General features: G+C 37.7%; 1 protein-coding gene across 2 annotated transcripts; it reads left to right on the top strand.

Annotated features, from left to right (window-relative positions):
- The first annotated feature begins 762 nt into the window (after positions 1-762).
- On the top strand, positions 763-4,721 carry mrm2 (mitochondrial rRNA methyltransferase 2). 2 transcript variants are annotated; one of them, XM_085454655.1, is made up of 2 exons: positions 763-1,090; positions 1,821-4,721. In XM_085454655.1, the coding sequence occupies exons 1-2, from the start codon at positions 802-804 to the stop codon at positions 2,249-2,251; spliced, it is 720 nt and encodes a 239-aa protein (XP_085310781.1). In that variant the 5' UTR covers positions 763-801; the 3' UTR covers positions 2,252-4,721. The 2 variants fall into 2 exon arrangements, with proteins under 2 accessions (XP_085310781.1, XP_085310780.1); XM_085454654.1 differs by having other exon boundaries at positions 763-1,102.
- Positions 4,722-17,175: the final 12,454 nt, after the last annotated feature.

Here is a 17,175-nt window from a genome sequence, read left to right as displayed (position 1 = left end):
ACCCAACCAGATAAACAACTGAATAAATAAAGGAAAATGGATGAATGGCTGAACTATAGAGAATCTGGAGAACTATCTGCATGTAAAGATCATTACTGACAGTCTCCCGGCCCTCAACTGAATCTACATTTAACAGCATACAACATTCCATAATGTGAAATCACTGCAGGGGAAATGAAGAAATGCCACTTCGTCTCCTGTACTTGGAGTACTTGGATGTCATGGTACTTGCCTCAGCTGGTAGCTCCATATGTTTTGATTTGGTAAAGTTTTACATCAGATGCTCTTCCTGACAGAACCCCCAAAGAGAGTGGAATCGAATTGGTGACCTTGGTGAGCCAATGTGTTATTCGCCAATCAAACTCTCCAAAGCGTTTTGGAAAGCATTTGTGCTTTACATATGCTGCAATCTATTCCATTAGGGGAGGCCTCGTCTGTCTTTGACAGTGTCACACCTTCTGCACATATTACAGCACTGTAATAAGAGTCTGGCTTAATATAGCCTGCCTGTTTTCCACACATTAAAAGATTTTGTACACAGTAAAAAAATAAATAAAGAAATGTGACCTAGGATTTCTCAGTATTGTATAAACTTAAAACAAATGGAAAAATAAATTAGGCACATTAGCTTCAATCTGTCCCAGATAGGAACACTTGTTGTGTACATGTTTTGCAGTAAGGGGACGTATATAGGCACGCACCTAACGATTTTGCCCTTAACCAATGAGGAGGGGGGGCTCGTGTATTTCGACGCAAGCGCAGTTCAGCATGCGGTACACGTGACTGCGCAATGTAATAACAATGTGGATGTTTTCCTTGCAGAGGAGATATCTGCACTTCTCGTTGTGTTTGATGAAGAAACTGAAGGGTAAGACGCCAGCGGAGCAGCGCTGGCTCCGACGGCAGCTTAAAGACCCGTATGTCAAAGCTTCCCAGGTCCAAAACTTTCGATGCAGGAGCGCCTTCAAGCTTCTAGAGATAGATGACAAGTTCAGGCTCTTACAACCTGGATACACTGTGGTGGACTGCGGAGCTGCTCCTGGAGCCTGGAGCCAGGTGGCAGTCCAGAGGGTCAATTCAGGTGTGACAGGTGAGAGGACAGGTGAGATCACACAGGTTTGTGGGAGGGGCGCCTTGATATGATTGTTACGACGTTTAACCTAGAGTTTGTGCTTTTGCTAAGACTGTATGTCAGGGACGACTTTGAGCCCAACCTTACAATATTTTGTCCGATTTTTCCCTATTGCGTAGCGGTTCTGTAGTTTTCCAAGCGTAAAGTATTGTGGCTCATGCCTAATTTTCCTAATAAGATTATATAGGCATCATAAAATGTCATATTGATTGATTTCGTTTTTAAATATCTGCAGTGTGGTTTGAATATTAGCATTCAGAAACCGAAGCTGCTCTTAATATCCATCATGTCGGCGTTTATTCCTAGTGATGCAGATTGATGGGAAGAGTCTGCACTACATTTACCACACAAACAAAAAGCAGTGCTCTGCAAAAAACAGAAGCAGATGTGATAGACTGTGATGTATTACCAAGCTGAAAGTTATTGAAGCCTATGGCAGATGCATTAATAAAAGCAGAAAATTCACAAAAGAAACGTGTATTGATGATAATATAGAACATGTGCTATTATAATTTGATATAATTATGTGTTATTATAATTATCAAATGAGTTGTCTTGCTTCTCTAGTTGATCGTGCAAGGAAATAGACTGGCTTTTATATCCAGACTTGTCTTTCTTGTAGCTCAGCCTTAAATAACAGAAAAAATAAGCTTGTAAATTAAAGTCACTATCTTTCCTATTACCTTAGATCCAGAGTTGCCTCGTGGTATGGTTGTTGGCATTGATTTGCTGAACATACCGCCTCTGGATGGTGCTCACTTCCTGTCCAATTGCGATGTCACAGACCCTGCCACACATGCCAAGCTGTTGGAGCTTCTTCCCCACGGCAAGGCTCATGTCATCCTGAGCGACATGGCACCCAATGCCAGCGGTTTCAGAGAGATGGACCACGAGAAACTCATCACAATGTGTTTGTCTTTGATAGACTTGGCTGAGAAAATTTTACAGCCCCAGGGTTCTCTTCTTTGTAAATACTGGGACGGGATCCTTGCTCATAAACTGCAGGAAACGCTCTCAAGTGTGTTCAGTAGTGTTCGGACTTTAAAGCCAGATTCCAGCAGAAAAGACTCAGCTGAACGATATTTCCTTGCTAGAATGTACAGAAGGCCAATAAAGTGATGTTTAATTATGGAGTGTGTGCTCCGTTCAGTCTGAGCATGACGAAGGGGCTCTCTTAGTGGCTGTCATCAAAAGATGGCACTGTTGAGGCATCGGTAAGGCTGACTGCTCCAGGCACAGAAGCAAACACATTAAACACTGTGATGCTGGCTTTTAAGCCCTGCAAACTTAACACAGCAGCAGTGAATCAGTAATATGTAAACCTATGCAAGAATCAGTTTGATATTCCTCAAGAGCCCAATGCAGTGCTTCTCTGAAGTTATTGTTTGCCCCAAGTGTTTGTTCTACACACTCAGACTGGTATTTGCTTTGTTACAGAAAGTCATCTACCAGTGGTGCTTATGCTAATAATTTGCACTGCCAGCCATGTAGAAATATGTAATAATTCTCTCACTGAGAGCTCACAGAGAGGGAAAACTAATACATAAGAGTCAAACACAGTATGACTAACTGGAAGTGGGATGCTACTCAAGTGTTATTGGGTTCTGACAGTGAAAACATGTCCATTTCCTGTGAAAATGTGATAAGCACAGTCATTTCAGTTTTTCTTTTTTTCTTTCTTTCATATTTTCACAGATCTCCTTTAAATCACTGAGGTGAACACTTTCATTTGTTTTTATTTTTTAGTACAACTGGTCATGAAATAAAAGCACATTTTGTAGTCGTATAGTGTCACAGTCTTGTCCTGACTTGAAGCGCCATTCACCAGAGCCAGATGCATATACGATATCTTTATCTTCTCTTCCCGTCTTAGTGCATTCGTTTTCATGTACAAGCAACTATCATTTTTGGAGGGCATTTTATGCTTTTAGTCCAGTGACAGAAATAGATTGGGAATGACTTGCCACAAAGGTCTCCAGCTGGACACGTACTTGGGATGTTGCTTTACCCTTTGGCCAAAAGGGCTCTGTCATGTACAAATGAGTGAATAACAATGAAATGCAACCAAGCGCAGAGGTTCAAAGGAGAAGGAGTTATTTCAGGCACCCCTGGTTCTAAAAGGAAAAATCTCCACTCATTTTATAAACAGAGATGCAATTTGCTGAATACTTCTACAGCTCGTATGTCTTTCATGGTTAAATAAATCAGTATAAAAGATTAACATCTGTGTTGGCAAACATTTGGTTCTTAGGTCAAGCCAGACGATAGCTTGATCTCAAGTAAAATAAGTATTTTTCTTTTGAATTCTGATTAATTTGTGGGTGGATTTGTAACAAGTCTACCATAAAAATAAAGTTCTTTAAATTTGCTTTTAAAGGTATAGTAATCCTTAGTACTGCAGTCAAAGCGAATCCAGTTTCTAGAGAGATAAACAGCCTAAAGAGGCTCTCTTATGGTTTTGGGTAGAAATGTTTGGAAGTTAGTAATTTACAACAGTTGAGTAATGAGGTCAAATATGCATAACATTTAGAGGATGTGCATGTTGCTTTTTAGATTTTAAATTTGTGCAAAAATGTTGAGCCACCTCATATTTCCTAATGTTTTGCTAGAAAAATCTCAAATGGGGGCAATGATTTATTTTTTTCCTGATTTTTATTTTTTATTTATTTTTTCCTGGTGTGTCTGGTCAAGTTCTTTTCTACTTTGGCATACCTCAGTCTTTTCTCCCTATTTTCCTTTCTTAAGAAGGAATTCACATCAGTCACCCTTCCACCAAGACCATTTGTGATGAAGATTCAGCGAACAGTAGATGGATCAAATGAAGGACCATGTGCAATCTGCTGTAGTTTGCTTTTTAGGCCTGACACTTCTTTTGTCCTCTACTTGTCCAGTTTCCAATTTTTTTTTTAAAAGAACATAACACACACCCTGCCAAGATGTGACATTTTTAGCTAATAGTTTTTTGGGAATCGCCTTGATGGTCAGAAAATAGTATTTTTTTTTTCAAACTGTTTTATCTTTGGCAAGAAATGGGAACCAATTATGTTTTGTTGACAGGTTGTTGGTAACAAATTACCCAAAGATACATTTTCAAATGGATTATTTGCTTACTGTTATGTGTATGCACAACACTGGTTCATCCACTGATTTTGGTTTCTTTGGTGCTTAAATGATTTATAGGTCAGTGCTTTGGCTTAACAAACAAACAAAACAAGACAAAAGAAACCTGGTGAGGTGCAAAGACGGGACTGAGAATGAGTGAAGAAACCAGCCAATGTCCAAAGAAAGAAAACTAAAAGGCCTTAAAGACCTTCAGAAAGAAAGAAGAACTGATGCAGAAACAAAACTACTTCAATGAAAACACACAAAAAAAGAATAGCTTCCCTGGAGGAAAAAAAAGAAAGAGGCGTGGCTCAAGTCTGAATGTAATTTTACTGAATATGAATATTCTGTTAATTTCATTTTTGCCTTTTTTCCCCAAATGTGTTTAATGCTGAATGTATATCTGAATATATCTATGTCACAAACGGTAACTGAAAATATTTTATTCCTTATGAAAATACAATATAATAAATGACTCACAAGCTGTTCTTGTTTTGAAATCAGTTTAGTCCTAAATTGTTTTTTTTTTCAAAGTCTGATCCTGCCATAAAAAGAAAATTAAAATCCTAATCGAGCTCAAATTTGCATTTATGCAGCAAAGAAAGAGATTGCTCACATGAATAAATTAATATGGCTGCTATCTGGCCTCTCTGTCTCAGGAGTGATGAGTAATACAGTGTGAACTGAAACATTCATGCCTCTTGGTAAAATTAACTGCATAGAAGGGAGACTGACCCCTAAAGATGATTGCTTAGAATGAACAGGAGCAGCCATGCCTGTTGATGAAGCTGATCGTGCAAGATGTGAACAGATGACCAATTTTACTTCTCATTACTTGTTGATTATTCAACCCTTTGCTATTTAGATTTAAATTATTTCAGAATTACTGTGGGATTTATGTAAATTCCATTGGACTCGAGTGTTTCGGCTCAGGATAAATGATGATTCATTCACAGGCTAATTCATTCTTCCCTGGACAGCTGCAGGTATCGTTGTAAATAATAGTAAATGAAGAGAGGAAAACAGAAAGCCACAAATTTTGATATTCAGATCTGTCTGCTGAGATGTGGTAATTACCTTTACAGTCTGCCACGTAACACCAGTTTTAACTTCTTTGGTTTGTTATTGCTGCAAAGGATTATATGAACTTTACTTTTCATAAAAAGTATTCTATCCTTAGCAGGTCTCAAAATCTGGATCATTTAATCTCAGATGAACTCCAAAACATGACATATTATTTAACAAAAACAAAGCCAAAATGCAGAATGTGTGAAAAGCTACAACTCTAAGTACATTCCAACGTCCTTTAGCAGCATCTATTGTAGATTTCTGGTGTGATTGGGATTATTATCCTGTTTACTTTAGTATACAGAGGAGTTCATGGTCAGCTCAGTGAGTACAATGTGCCTAGTTCAAATGGCTGCAAAACAAGCCTAAATCATCATCCCTTGACCACTGTGCTTGACAGGTGGCACAAAGTATTTTTTTTTTTTTTTTTTTTTTTGCCTATGCTTTGTGTTTGGTTTTTATCTACCGGTAAATGTGATGCTGTGCATTAGGTCCATATATCTTCATGTTGGTCTCATCTGTCCAAAGGACATTGTTCAAGTAGTCTTGTGGTTTGTTTAGATGCAACTTTGCAAACCTTTGTCATGTTGCCATGTTCTTTTTAGATAGAAGTGGGTTTCTCCTGGCAAACAAGAAACACTTGCCAAGTCTTTCTAATTGTACTGTCATGGACTCTAACATTTAGCATGCTATCTGAGGCTTGTAGAGTCTTAGATGTAGCTCAAGGTTTTTTGTAATTTCTTTAAGAATTGCACGTTCTGACCTTGGGGTGAATTTGCTTGGGTGTCCACTCCTGGAAAGATTAGCATCTGTCTGGAATGTTTTGCACCTGTGAATAATCTTTCTCACTGTAGAAGCAATAGGCTTCAAATTGTTTGGAAATGGCCTTATAACCCTTCCCAGATTGACAGGATGCAACAAGCGCTTCTTTCAGATCAGCGCTGATGTATTTCCTCCTTGGTATTGTAATAATACACACCTGAATAGTCCAGACCAGCAAACTGGCAAAACGTCTGATTTACAGACACTTGCTCATGATCAATTAATCAACTTCATTTTATAATTACCACCTGGCTGCTACTAACCCTGTTAATTCCCACGGAAGCAATAAGGGTCTACTAAGTTTTTTTTTTACATACTTCTTCTGTGTTTTGGTTTAGTTTTTATTAAATAATGAATCTGTATAATACATGTTTTATTTTTAATCTCAGGTTGTATTTAAGACCTACTAAAGACCAGATATTTCTTTTATTATGTCTTGATATGTAAACCTTATAATTTATGCGTTTTACCTTGACTGTAAGACAAGAAGTAAAAGTACTACTGACAAGTTGCTGAGATTTTGTTGAAAAGGCAGAAGAATATAATTAACAGCTATTCAGTGTCATCCTAATCAGGAATTAATTTGAAATTTCTTACCTTTCTTACATTATAAATAAAAATGTGTTCACATGAATAATAAATACATTTAAGCCTATGTAATCTGATGTTATTCACTCTGGTGGCAAAAGAATGCAGAGGACCGCCAATTAGAAAAGCCCTCAAATGATTTGAAAAGAGAATTGATCTCTTACCAAACAGATTTTTTTGGAAAAACGGTTTAAAAAAAAAAACTCTGAATCTTTCTGGAAAAAAGACCTCCTTTTTGAATTTTTCTCTGTCCCACTAATAAAAACAAACATTGCCTCTAATATTAACACAGTGGAACTCTCAAATTGGCAGGAAATTAAAGAAATGGAAATATCTTTTCTAACCATCGTGCCTTTCATTCCCTTGGCTGACCTGAGTTGCCAAAATGAATTGCTCGTCTGACAACATTCATCATTCCCAGTGCCTGTCCCTGAATGTTAGCAGACTGAGCCAAGCAGGCATTCACTGACGTAAAGTAATGAATACTATTATGATGATAATTTCATACCATCTTCACAGGGGGAAAAAAAGAATCTGAAATCTTAGGGCTGTATGAAGACCGCAACTCTTTTTTTTTTTTTACTGGAAACTCTTTTAGTTCATGATGGCAAGCCATTTAATATAATGGAAATTTTCTGGTAAACAAGCGTGTTTCTAAGAATACGTGGGAGGGAAAATATTCTCTTCAGACATCATTTTTATAGTGCCTCATTGCCTCTCAGACAACTGTAAAAAAACAAAACAAAACACAAAAACTTACAGGTATTTTGTGTCTTTTTCCCTGGCATTGTTATACAAAAGGACACATATCAGTGAACAATCTTGATCTTTGCTCATCGGGGGCTGCAGCAGCCCTGCAGAAAAATGTCAGGAACATTATTGCAAACGGGGTGAAGGTTGGATGTGGTACGAGGGTTAAAGACACTGAGGATAAACAAAGCACGGTGTACATTTGTAACCCCATATCTACTGACATTTACGGGGCAGAGCGGAAAAGGGAAACCGAGAGATAAAAACTTTGAACTAACTTTGTGTTAAGATTTTTGCAAGTGTGGATGTTTTCTGGTGATTTGTCACACTGGGTTAGTAAACTAATGTGTGATAAAAGAGTGCAGAGAAGAAGAAGATGGTGATCAAATATTGTTGTCACGGTCCTATTAATAAGCTGTTGTTTGTGTTTTCAATTCTTATCTTTTTTCTTCTTATTTCCTTGTGTATTTGAGGGTGTTTGCCATTTTTATGTTCCCACTGTCTTTGTCTTGCTGGTTTTGTAGGTGAATTTAATGATGGAGTACAGACATATGGTCCAGAAAACTGACCTCCTAAATCCTTCTCCTAATCACTTTTCCTTGACCTCAGTGGAAAATGTCATGAAAAGGTGGGAAACTGAATTTATAAGAGCTTAGGAAATGTGAAGTATGTGGACAATCTGACTGCACTTGCACTAGACTTCTTAACAATGTGATGATGAATGTCTGTCCTTTTGAAACTAGAATGTCCAGAAGATGAACTTACAAAAAATGAAATTGCAAATTGCAGAAAAAGTAAAGTATTGCCTAAAAAAATAAAATATATTCATTTTTGAAATGAAACATTTTGTGCTGGAGACTGATCCAGGGTAACCCCTTTCCACCTTTTTGTTGAAGATTTCTGTCCACAAAATAAAATTCCCTGCTCCCCTTCACCGCCTATCCAAGATGACCCAAAGTTCACTTTATGATAATCCTAGAGACTGAAAATACAGGAATGGACATGACTAATGCCAACTGAACTATAGCAAAATGCAAAACCACTTTGATCAGTTAATGTAGCTCATAATATTGATTTAGAGAGCTTCTATAATGCAAGATCATTTCTTGATAAGAAGCAGATTTCTTCACAGCACTGTATTGTTTGTAGTTAACCTTTAATCTGTTCCAATGAGGGATCCTTCCTTATTATTTAGAGAAATCAAACAATTATGGCTGTCAGAGAGATTTTTCCAGGTCACTTCACTCGGTTAGTAGTGTCCCTCTGCAAATTTAATCATCTGACTGCACCCTTGGTCTCCCTTTCAGTTTACTTCTTGTTTTACTTTGAAGATTAGTCCCTCATTTGGCTTCTTTGTTTTTACTTCCCAACTTTTTTCCACCCTTGTCGTGTCTGATTACCTTTTCTTCATTAGTCTGTGTCTGTTCTGTTGTCAGCTTCCTTGTTAGGATTCTCACTTTCAGCTTTCATGTCTTCATTTGGCTCTTTATATGCTTTGTACCTTTTATGCGTTTAATCCCCCCCCCCAATAGTTATCAAAGTGCCTTTTCGTACCTACTATTCTGTCTTGGTTGTTTGTCTGTGCTTGATCAACATTATTACTACAATATGCCAATTGTGTTTATGCTTTGAATATTACATAATGTCCACATCTTCCAGTAACATAATGTCTGCACTACTGTTGCACTTACTGCTTTTTATAGGCAGCACTCTGTAAACTGATAACTGCAACATTTACTCTAAGAGGTCTGAGCTGATGAAACATTATGTTAAAAAATGGCTGCTCTTAAAAAAATACGCCCTTTGACGTTTAGATTTAAACCCACTGGAGCTCTGGAATAATAATGCTTCATTATTACCGTCAGCTATCTTTTGAAGACTGAACACCACTTATCAGTCTTTGCAAACACTTCAAGCATTTGAAATGGTTAGATCTTAACACCAAGTTCCCCATGAATCAGCTAAAGAGTACACGTGATTTGATTTCCTTCGGTTTTTCTTTGTGAAGCCCTCCTCCGTGTCTAATCGCTTTGTATCATTTAAAACCTTTCAGCTTTGCTAAAATAGGAGGTTAATAATGGTTCTAAAAATAACATATACAATATATATTTAACACATATTAAATTATAAAAAAAAAAATAGGACTTTTAACTCTGGCATGAAAAGTCAAAATAACAAACATCAAAGACCAGACTAGTTCGATCAGGTACATCGCTGGAATATCTGTTGACTAAAGGTCACACAGTTGAAATATGACTCAGAATGTTGCATTAGACTGTAAATCCTCTCTTTCTTCCCTGATCTCCAAATCCCACTGTAGAACATCTCTGGTATACTCAAACCCAAGAAATATCTCACATCTCTTGGCAGTGTTAATATTAATTTAACTGAAAAACAATATCAATCATTGCTCTTTTAAATAGTAATTGTGATTTATTTAATATTGAACAAATGTCTTTTCCTGAATGATCCTAGTCTTAAATCAGTTTTAAATCAGCATTCTGCCCAGATCCTTGAAATGTAGTCAAGCGAATATGATTTTTTCAGGAGTAAATTTATTATGATATTGGGAATGTTGGTGGATTTCCAGACCAATGTTGGAGAAAAATCCAAAACGACTTCATTCTTCTTTGGCAAGTATTTGGTACAATGTGTGCTTTTTGTCATGCTGCATAATCCATTTTCACTTAAAATTAAGCTTATTTCTGTTATAAGATGCAAAAATACCACTGAAACCATGATACTCACACCACCGTGTTTCATTGCTGCGACACAGTAATACCACTGGTATGCAGTGTTTTCCTTTATCCAAACACAGTGCTTTTCATTTTAAAAATAAAACTTTAATTTTGGCTTCATCCACCCACAAACATTGTTTCAGCAGCCTTCTGGCTTGTCCTTGTGATTAGCAAACTGTAGATAGGCAGCAGTGTTCTTTTTGAGGAGTGCTCGATTTCTCCTTGCAGCCATGCCAAGGACACCATTGTTGTTCAGTGTTCTCCTGATGGTGGACTTGTGAGCATGGACAGTGGCCAGTGTTAGATAGGATTTATTAGAAATTACCTTTTTGACTTTCAGGGCTATCACACGTCTTGCTCTTGGAGCAATCTTTGTTGGTTCTGTAGAGGTTGATACTGTTTTTGAATCTCAATCATTTGCACACAGTGTGTCTGACTGTGAATTTGAGTCATGATCAGCACATTGTGGTTTGTTTCCCCTGAAGAACTCATAAATCTTCTTTTGTTCATGATAATAATTCACTTCAAATATGTATTGTGAGGATAAGACTTTCATAGATCCTGGTTCTTTGCATAAAACCAGTGCACACACTCATGACTGATTGTTATTCTACTGACTGAGACCACCGGATTCTTATTTCTCTTGCAGTTTTACTGCATATCCTCAGGAACCACATATTTTTTTTCCTTCTCCCCTCTGTAAAAACAGTTAATGTCTTAAACAAATATATGGCTAAGTGCAATATTTTCTTTGGTTCAGTTGAGTTCTTTTATTTTAATTTCATTGGATGTGTTAAACTCAGGTAGTTTTGGGTAATTATTTATACAGAAATATCAACTTTAGTTTTTTTTTTTTTTTCAATTGGAAGAAATGTCACAGGAAATATATATGGCCAGATCTGATGTGGGGACATAGTCATAAAATCCTCAGTCTACTACTCTGAGTGTTGTTGGACCGATGATTATTGGACCACAGGCTACACAAATATACTTTATTTTAACTAACATGTTGTTTTTATGTCATAATTTTCCATATTCCCCAATTTGATATTGTGCACCAAGGCCGATCAGCAAGCACTCCAGCGGGTGGTGAAAGAAGCTGGCAGAATTATTGGAACAAGTCTGCCAGAGATCAGTAATATCTTCCCCACTCGCTGTCTGAGGAGGGTGCACAGTATCCTGCGGGACCAACATCACCCTGCGCGCCACCTTTTCCATCTGCTGCCCTCAGGGAGAAGGTACAGGTCTATACAGGCCAGAACATCCAGACTGGCCAACAGCCTGTATCCACAGGCTGTGAGGCTCCTGAACTCTCTGCCCCCCTCTCACGGACAATAACCATATCCAACTTCTTAATAGCAATGAACTGGTCTGCATTGGTGCATCATATCTTTATTCTCTTCCCCCCCCCCCTCTTTCTTAAATAGATAACTATCATATCTGATATCATATCTCACAGTACAATAATATTGAATAGGTTGCATTGTTGTATTTTGTCATGTTTCTCAGGTCTTTGTCTGAATTTCTACGAACATTATTGCTAAGGATTGTCTTATTGCATTGGAGTCACACTGGGTTAAATATGTACACTTGGGTTTTAAGGGGTATTTATTATTTTCTTCTTTTTTTTGGGTTGTATGGAAGCCCCAAACGCAATTTCATTGTTCTTGACAATGACAATAAATAAATAAATACTAATACGAAATACTAAATACTAGAAACAAATAATTTTTGCTGCAGAATCCTTATGCTGCATCAACATTGTTTTAGAATATGCAACAAAAGAAAGAAAAGCTGCTGTGAAAATGTAAACAAAATCTGATTGAACATAGAGCACTGAGCATTGAACATATGAAATTCAAATGCTTACACTGAAAAAATGAACCATTTAAAGAACAATAAGTTAATTTTGAATTTGATGGCAAGAACATGTCTTTAAAAAGTTGGGTCAGTGCCATCTTTACCACAGAGTACCATCCTCTTTTCTTTTAACAACACTCCACAAATGCCCGAGAACCGAAAAGATCTGTTTCTGGGCTTTTGGGAGGAGAACGTTGTCTCATTCTCATCTCATATAGGAGTCTAGCAGCTAAAGAGTCCTAGATCTTCTTTGTTGTATTTTTCATTTCATGCTGTATCAAATGCTTCCAGCCTACACGCAGGCCAGTTTAGAACCTGGACTCTTCTACTATGAAGCTACACTGTTGTAATATATGCAGTATGCATTTTAGCATTGTCTTGGTGAAATACCCAAGGCCTTTGATGAAAAAATCTCATCTGGATGAAAGCATCCGTTACCCTAAGACCAGTACATACTGATAGTGCCTTTCAAGATGCGGGGGTTGCTAATAGGCACTAATGCACCCCTATACCAACAGAGATGCAGCACCGATAACAGTCTAGATGGTCCCTCTTCTCTTTTGTCAGAAGAATGTGGCACTTATATTTTCTCCCTAAAATGTTCCTCAGCCCTTGCCTGTTTTTAATGCAGTCCCACCTGAAGGCATCTAATATTTATTTTTGGCCTTGTCCCTTGCACTCAGAGATTTCTCCGGATTCTCAGAATCTTTTTATGATATAGACGCAGTTTTGTTTTTTTTTTGCTGATCGGTGAACCTCTGCCTCTCTATGATGCTATTTTTATACCCAGTCATGTTACCAACCAATTGCCAGTTAACCTAATTAGTTGCAAAATGTTCTTCGAGCTGTTTCTTTTTAGTGCCACTTACTTTTCCACCCTTGTGTTGCTAGTTAACTTATTCATATTTTATTAACATATTTTAACATATTATTAACACATTTAATCTATGTCTCAGGCAGCATAACAGCTTTTTGGAATTAAGATTGTAAGTAGCAACTCTCCATAAACAACAGAATTATGAAATCCAAGTTTAAATGTTGTTTTCTTTTCCATTTAATTAACTTACCATGGGACAGGTGCGGATCTATCTTCTGGGGATCTTGTAGCCAGTCTGCTTGCTGGTGAGCAGACAAATGAGAAAATACAACTGGGATTGAAGACTGGGTTAAAGACAGATGGTGCAATGGCAAATTGTATGACATCTTACTTCATGTAACTGTGACCAGACAGAGGCACTTAATTTATTTTAATTCCAGCTTATGAAATATAAGAGGAGCTGCTTTGAACAGATTTATTACACCACGCTTTGTTGCTTGCAGATACACATTTTCTCGCAGCTGGTGAATATTGTTTCATTTAATGCTGAAAAATATTTCAGTAGATAGGGCAACATTCCCATTGTGTTAATGCTTATGTAAGTCTGCTTAGCGGTAGTTATATAAATGAAGAATGTTTATCAAATCTGAGCCTTTGAAGTAAAGTTCATCCATTTAGCAACTCAGGTAATGACTATAAGCCCACTGGATTACTTAGTAAGTGAGAGATGAAGCAAGGGGATCTTCTGGAGTGGGCATGCTCATTAATTTCTCTAGAGATGCTGAAGGCAGGACTTCACGTGGTTGCACAGTGAGCGCCCCTTGGGTTCATGTCAGCGCTGTACTGAGAGCTGGTTGTACAACCAGAGGCGCTGTGTTGGGTTTTGTTTTTCTCATGCAGAATGAAAAACAGGTCCGATGAGGTGTCTGCCGGCTCCAGCAGTGCTCTACTGGTTGTTATGGTCGACTTGTCTCATTTCTGGAAGGTGCAAAACTTCACCTATTGGGGGAGTTGTCATTCTATCAGCAGGAGAGGAAGATAACACTTTTGGCAAGGCATCTAACATTCTCTCAGAGAGGAGAGCAGCAGGAGGTTGATGAATGTAGAGGAAAAACATGTCCTCATTGTTATGCAAGAAGACTGAATTATAGTTGTTATAGATACTGCATTTGGTTGATTCAAGCTGTGAATTTAAATATTCATATAATTTGCAATGATCTTGTGTTAACTTGAAGCACTATCCAATTTCAGGACAGTGCATCAGTATCAGTGTTGAGATACAATAAGCTATGAGAATAAACATTGCATCACTGATACACGGATACAGAAGCTAAAATCCAGGCTATTATTTATGTTTTACTCACTTTTCTTTTCTTTTTAATTATTTGGTGCATATGTTTTTCTGCAGTATCCCACAGATTTTAATCCAGTGTTTGTCTCCAAAATAATCAGCTGGGATTTAAGAGGGAATTTTGTGTGTTTACAGTGGATGTTGTGGGATGTTTCTTGTTTTGCCTTAATGCCACAGGAACTTGCAAAAAAGGCTTTGAAGTGAACTGTATAGGAGGCTGCTAATGAAACCCTCATCTCCATGTGAGTGCTTTGAGAAACAACAAGGGAAAGATGTCTCACGTTAGCTTATTTCTCTATTTGACATGTTTGAAAAAACGAATATTCAAGAATACTACATTGATTCAATCGGTATGAAAACTACCAAAGAAATAAGTTCCCTAAAAGATGGATGCATGTGGCAACCAAGGTCGCGTCAGGTTGTTGGTCAGGAGGCGGAGAGAGGTGAGGGGTGGCCTGATGAGGCAACGAGCAGCAGCTGAGTCCCATTAACTCTCCATATCTGTCCCCGTCCTTCAGCACAGTTACAACCTATTCCCACTGCTTCGCCATATGGTGGCTTCATCTTTTGCTGTATGGGCTTTATTTCATGAAAATAATCTTTTGCTGCCGTCCTCCTCTTTTCATTTCTTTTCAGGTGCAGGAGAGGCTCAGCAGGAGACGTTTCGAAAACTTCTCCAATTGTGACAAGACTCGCCTGCCCCTGCGGGATGAGCAATCCTTTTGTTTCCCATTTTATTGTTCTGATTTTGTTTCAGAATTGCTCTATCATCCATTTTCCTCAGCTCGCTGGTAAATGAATGAACCTCTCTTGCTATGTCCTTTGGTTGGGAGAAATGAAAGAGGAAAGAAAGAGCAAGAGTTCAGGAAAAAGAAAGAAAAACCTCCCTCTGGTGTTTTGGGCTTGTTGCTGTGTGCCTCTTTTCCTGGGGGCATCATAGTAGTTTTACTAGGTTTGGCTTAGGTTGCTGAGTTGAGTTGGAATGGAATAAGATTAAACTGGAAAAGAAGAGTATGGGGAAAGGGCAGCTGAGTGACTTTTTTTTTTTTTTTTTTTTTTTAGCTTCTGTGCACATGAGTTTAAGAAGACTGATGCTTAGTTTCAAGTTCATACTAATTCTATTCCCTGTACTTTATGCTCCCTCACAGTGTAGACACTGTTATTGTAGAGACTGATTTTGCACACTTTAACAAAATATCAGTGCTCCTCAGCATTTTTACTGTCAAACTATGTTGAATGTGACTCAAACGCCAACTTTGCAAAGCAACTGAGAATTAAACATCAAAATACTGTCTACAAAACTTCAGTTACTTTTTTGTTTTTGTTTTTGCACGACTTCTTTTTGAGGTGTTTCACCACCACCCACAGTGTTTTGTCTTCTTCAGTTGGAGCTCTTCCATTCGCTTTGTGTGGGAGAATATTCTGTATCGACTGCACTCAAATCTACTGTATTTAGTAGGCATGATGTCTCTTTTGAATATTCTTTATTTTGTTATTTCTGTGGTAGGGATTCAGTGTCATTATGCAGTATGGATTTTTGGGGCACAACCTTATGCATCATTGCCTGTGTTATACTTTATTGCACACCTGGAGTCTGAGTCATTTGTTCAATCTTCCTACACAGTTAAAGCAATATGTATCAGATGTTATCATTACAAACTTCATCGTTTTAAAGATATTTAGTGTGTGAAAGTCTCAGATCACTCCTAATGTCTTTATATTTTGCTTCCAAGGAGCCAGGTGTTCCTTTTTTTTCTTAATGGTCTTGAGCAGTGGATCTCCAGTCTTTCTTAGGATCTTCAAAGCTCATCAGAATTGTACATACTGCATTCTTGCCTTATATTACTTTATTTCCATTCACGTTTGCACATATTTCAATAAACTCCTATTTCCCATTTTCAAAACAAAATTTGATTGGGTGACTCAATCAAATTTTGTGCTTGTATTTTTTTTCTATATTTCTGTTGTTTGCCAAGAACTAGTACAGCACAAGATAGATGATGTTAATTTGTCTGAACTGGAGGTTTGTAAGGTATAATTCTGAACTCTGGAGAAAACAAGGGAAGATACATCGCCTGCCCTCCATCACCACAATAGAGTTATTATAACTACATATTTATGACTCTTAAAAGGTAATCATGTTAATCATGTTAACATTAAGAGACATATTGAGTTATGTCTGCATCTTAATCACTTAGCATAACATGAGCAATCAAATGGCTTGTTTTATTCACCCAGTCACACATGTGAAGACATTTCACCTTCACAGATCCTTTGTGGGGAAAACCCCACTAAGGTTTAAATATCTGGGACTCTTCACCGATGTCTTCATGAACAAAAACCCCACAAAACATTCCATTGCCTTCTCTTCTGGCAAATCGGCTTTTTAGTTTATGGTTATTCCAGTGATGAGCTTTGGTTTTGCGTTCTGTACTTTTTTTACTTTGTTTGTTACTTTTCCCCCATCTGTTCCTCCAGTGTTGCCTTCATCTGTTCTCACTTTTGTCTTATTATCTAAAATGTGTCTTTTGGGACGCTTCCTATTTTACTTTGAAGGTTAGTTTTCTTTCATGCCCCCTGTTGGCTTTGCTTCCTGTCTCTATCTCCCCTGACTCCCTGATTGTTCTCACCTGTGTTAATTGTGTTCAGCTGTTGTCATTCCCCACATGTCTCCTGTTGTTTAAGCAGCCCTTTGTGTATAAGTAGTAGAAGTCTTTGTGTTGTGCATTGTCAACGTTTCTGTTGAGCTCCTCAATTTTCTGCTTTCTATGATTCCTCCTGTTTTTTCCTTTTTTTGGTGATACCTATTTTTTGGACTTGTTTGTCAACCTTCTTAGTCTGAATAAAATAATTTCATCTTACTTTTTCAGTCTGTTGCCTGCATCCTGCTTTTTAGTCCTCTCTCCTCTGTTTCCTCACAATAGTGCTATAGATTTGGGAAAATAGA

This window comes from Copadichromis virginalis, linkage group LG4, assembly GCF_057382275.1.
Source record: "Copadichromis virginalis isolate Kocher_CV1m ecotype Utaka linkage group LG4, C_Virginalis_male_GT1.1, whole genome shotgun sequence".
NCBI lineage: Eukaryota > Metazoa > Chordata > Actinopteri > Cichliformes > Cichlidae > Copadichromis > Copadichromis virginalis.
This window is presented reverse-complemented; position numbering and strand designations above follow the sequence as displayed.

Bases quoted from the DNA above. Each gene is read 5' to 3' on its own strand.
- mrm2 (XM_085454654.1), top strand. From the start codon at position 802: ATGTGGATGTTTTCCTTGCAGAGGAGATATCTGCACTTCTCGTTGTGT. The intron at 1,103-1,820 runs GTGAGATCACAC...CTATTACCTTAG, and splicing joins TGTGACAGGTGAGAGGACAG to ATCCAGAGTTGCCTCGTGGT.